We start from the raw sequence: 2,233 nt of genomic DNA on the forward strand, positions 1-2,233 counted from the left end.
AGTGGAGTGGAAAGAAAGCTCTAAATGATGCTACCTGCCCAGCTTCACTTCTCTCTTTTTCAGACTGTTTGCATCCATGTATAGATCTCAAAGCTCTTCTCAGGGGTTGGGACACTATTCCCAAATGGAGGTGCTCTCTGGCTTCTTCTGCAGCACAGGCCACACTTTTCATGTCAGAGACCTGTTCCTTTGCATGTAGGTACAAGTCACAACCAGAACATTTACTCCAAATTTTGAACTACTCTTGAACTAATGGTTCATTTGCTCATTTGTTACAGTTCCTCACTCTCCCCAGTAACCCTGTAGAGAACAGGACACTGGTGACATAATTACAAATATAGATGTGATTGATGTCATTCAAGGCATTGTCCTTCTAGTTTTCAAATTTTAAAATAAAGACTCAGACCTTCTAGCATAAGAAGCGTGACTATTTCCACACATGTCTTCATAAGAAGTCCCATTCCCTTCATGACTCTCATTCAGGAGTCCATTTTCCCTATTTGGTAGACCCCTTACAGTGACTGAGGGCAGCTATGGCTTGTGCCAGGATCTTACATATTGCTACACCAGAGAAGGAACCTCAGCCCTGGAACAGAAATAAAGTTAGTTTCAGAATTCTGTCTCATCCTGACACAGCATAAAATGCTTAACAACTGTACTAGGACCATTGACTACCCCAACATCACTAGAGGCATTGGTCTGCAGATAGACTGAATAGCACAAACTAGATTCAAAGAAGTTTCTAGCACTGTATGGGTTTGATAAATTACATAATCTCTGTAAGTCTTTCTGACCCTCCTTATGAACCTGTGCCCTCATAGCCAGGTAGTCTTGACAGAAAGTTTTGTATGTTCATATCTCAATTTACTTTGCAGGAACACCAGTGGAAATTTCTCAAGCATGGGTCCATCCATCCCAGCCTGGATCACTGACAACAACACAACAATGAATAGAAGTTACTACACTGAAAGCTTACACTGTGTCACCATTTACAAAATCTTCAGTATTCTTTCTGTCATCATTTGCATGGTTGGACTGGTAGGAAATGCCATAGTGCTGCGGCTTCTGGGCTTCCATGTGCACAGGAATGCCTTCTCTGTCTATGTCCTCAACCTTGCTCTGGCTGACTTCTTCTACCTTTGCTTTCAGACTGTGTCTTTCCTGGAACTAATTCTTCGTATGTTCAATGTCAGAAACTTTTATCTTCCACACTATTTCCTTAATATAAGAGCCATTCCTTACCTTGCAGGTTTATGTATGATTGCAGCCATCAGTGTTGAGCGATGCCTGTCTGTTTTGTGGCCCATCTGGTATCACTGCCAAAGACCAAGGCACATGTCATCTGTCCTGTGTGCACTGCTCTGGGCTTTCTCTCTACTGTTAAGTTTCCTATTATGGATTGGTTGCAGTTCACTGCTGAGACATTATGGATATTCTTTCTGTGAGACTGCTGCTTTTACCACTGTTGTACTTATAATAGCACTATCCATGGTTCCTTGTGTTTTCAACCTGACCCTGTTGGTCAGGATCTTCTGTGGCTCACAGAGGATTCCTGTGACCAGGTTGTATGTGACCATTGCACTCACGGTGCTGGTCTTCTTACTCTTTGGTCTGCCCTTTGGTATCTATTGGATACTTCTCTTTTGGAATGAGACATTGCATATAGTTTTCTCTTGCAATAGCTACGAAATTATAGCTTTCCTATCCTGTGTTAACAGCTGTGCCAACCCCATCATTTACTTCCTTGTTGGCTCCATTAGGCATTGCAGGTTCGAGAGGCAGTCTCTGAAGATGCTTTTGCAGAGAGCCATGCAGGACACTCCTGAAGAAGAAGATGGAGAGACCGGTTCTTCAGGAAATGCTAGACAGCACAATACAGCCTTGTGTAGTAGTTTAGTGGGTCCTTGATGAGACACAGTTGTTTTGAGAATCAACTTGGCCTTTATCTGTGTGGGCCATTTTCACAACCTTGTTCAATTAGTTGAGAAAATAGTCATTTTGTAGAAATTGGGTGAAATGGGGCTTGCTAAACAGAAACTGACTGCAGCTCCCTAAAGCTGCCTTATGTAGACCTCACTACATCCCCTTGTGTTGTAATGATTTTCAAGAAATCACTTGAGGCCAGGACAGCTACCACTACAGACCAACCCCTCCCAACAAAGAAGGCCCAAGATAATGCAGGGAAGTCAGGATTTTTTTTGTTATTGAACATGATAAAGATTAAATGAATACT

At 42.4% G+C, this 2,233-nt stretch overlaps 1 protein-coding gene across 1 annotated transcript; it reads left to right on the forward strand.

The window, feature by feature from the left end:
- The first annotated feature begins 900 nt into the window (after positions 1-900).
- LOC102922059 (mas-related G-protein coupled receptor member B4-like) lies at positions 901-1,908 on the forward strand. The gene has a single exon (XM_015991532.3). The coding sequence runs from the start codon at positions 901-903 to the stop codon at positions 1,906-1,908; it is 1,008 nt and encodes a 335-aa protein (XP_015847018.2).
- The last annotated feature ends 325 nt before the right edge of the window (positions 1,909-2,233 follow it).

Source organism: Peromyscus maniculatus, chromosome 1 (genome assembly GCF_049852395.1).
Source record: "Peromyscus maniculatus bairdii isolate BWxNUB_F1_BW_parent chromosome 1, HU_Pman_BW_mat_3.1, whole genome shotgun sequence".
In the NCBI taxonomy this organism is placed as follows: Eukaryota; Metazoa; Chordata; class Mammalia; order Rodentia; family Cricetidae; genus Peromyscus; species Peromyscus maniculatus.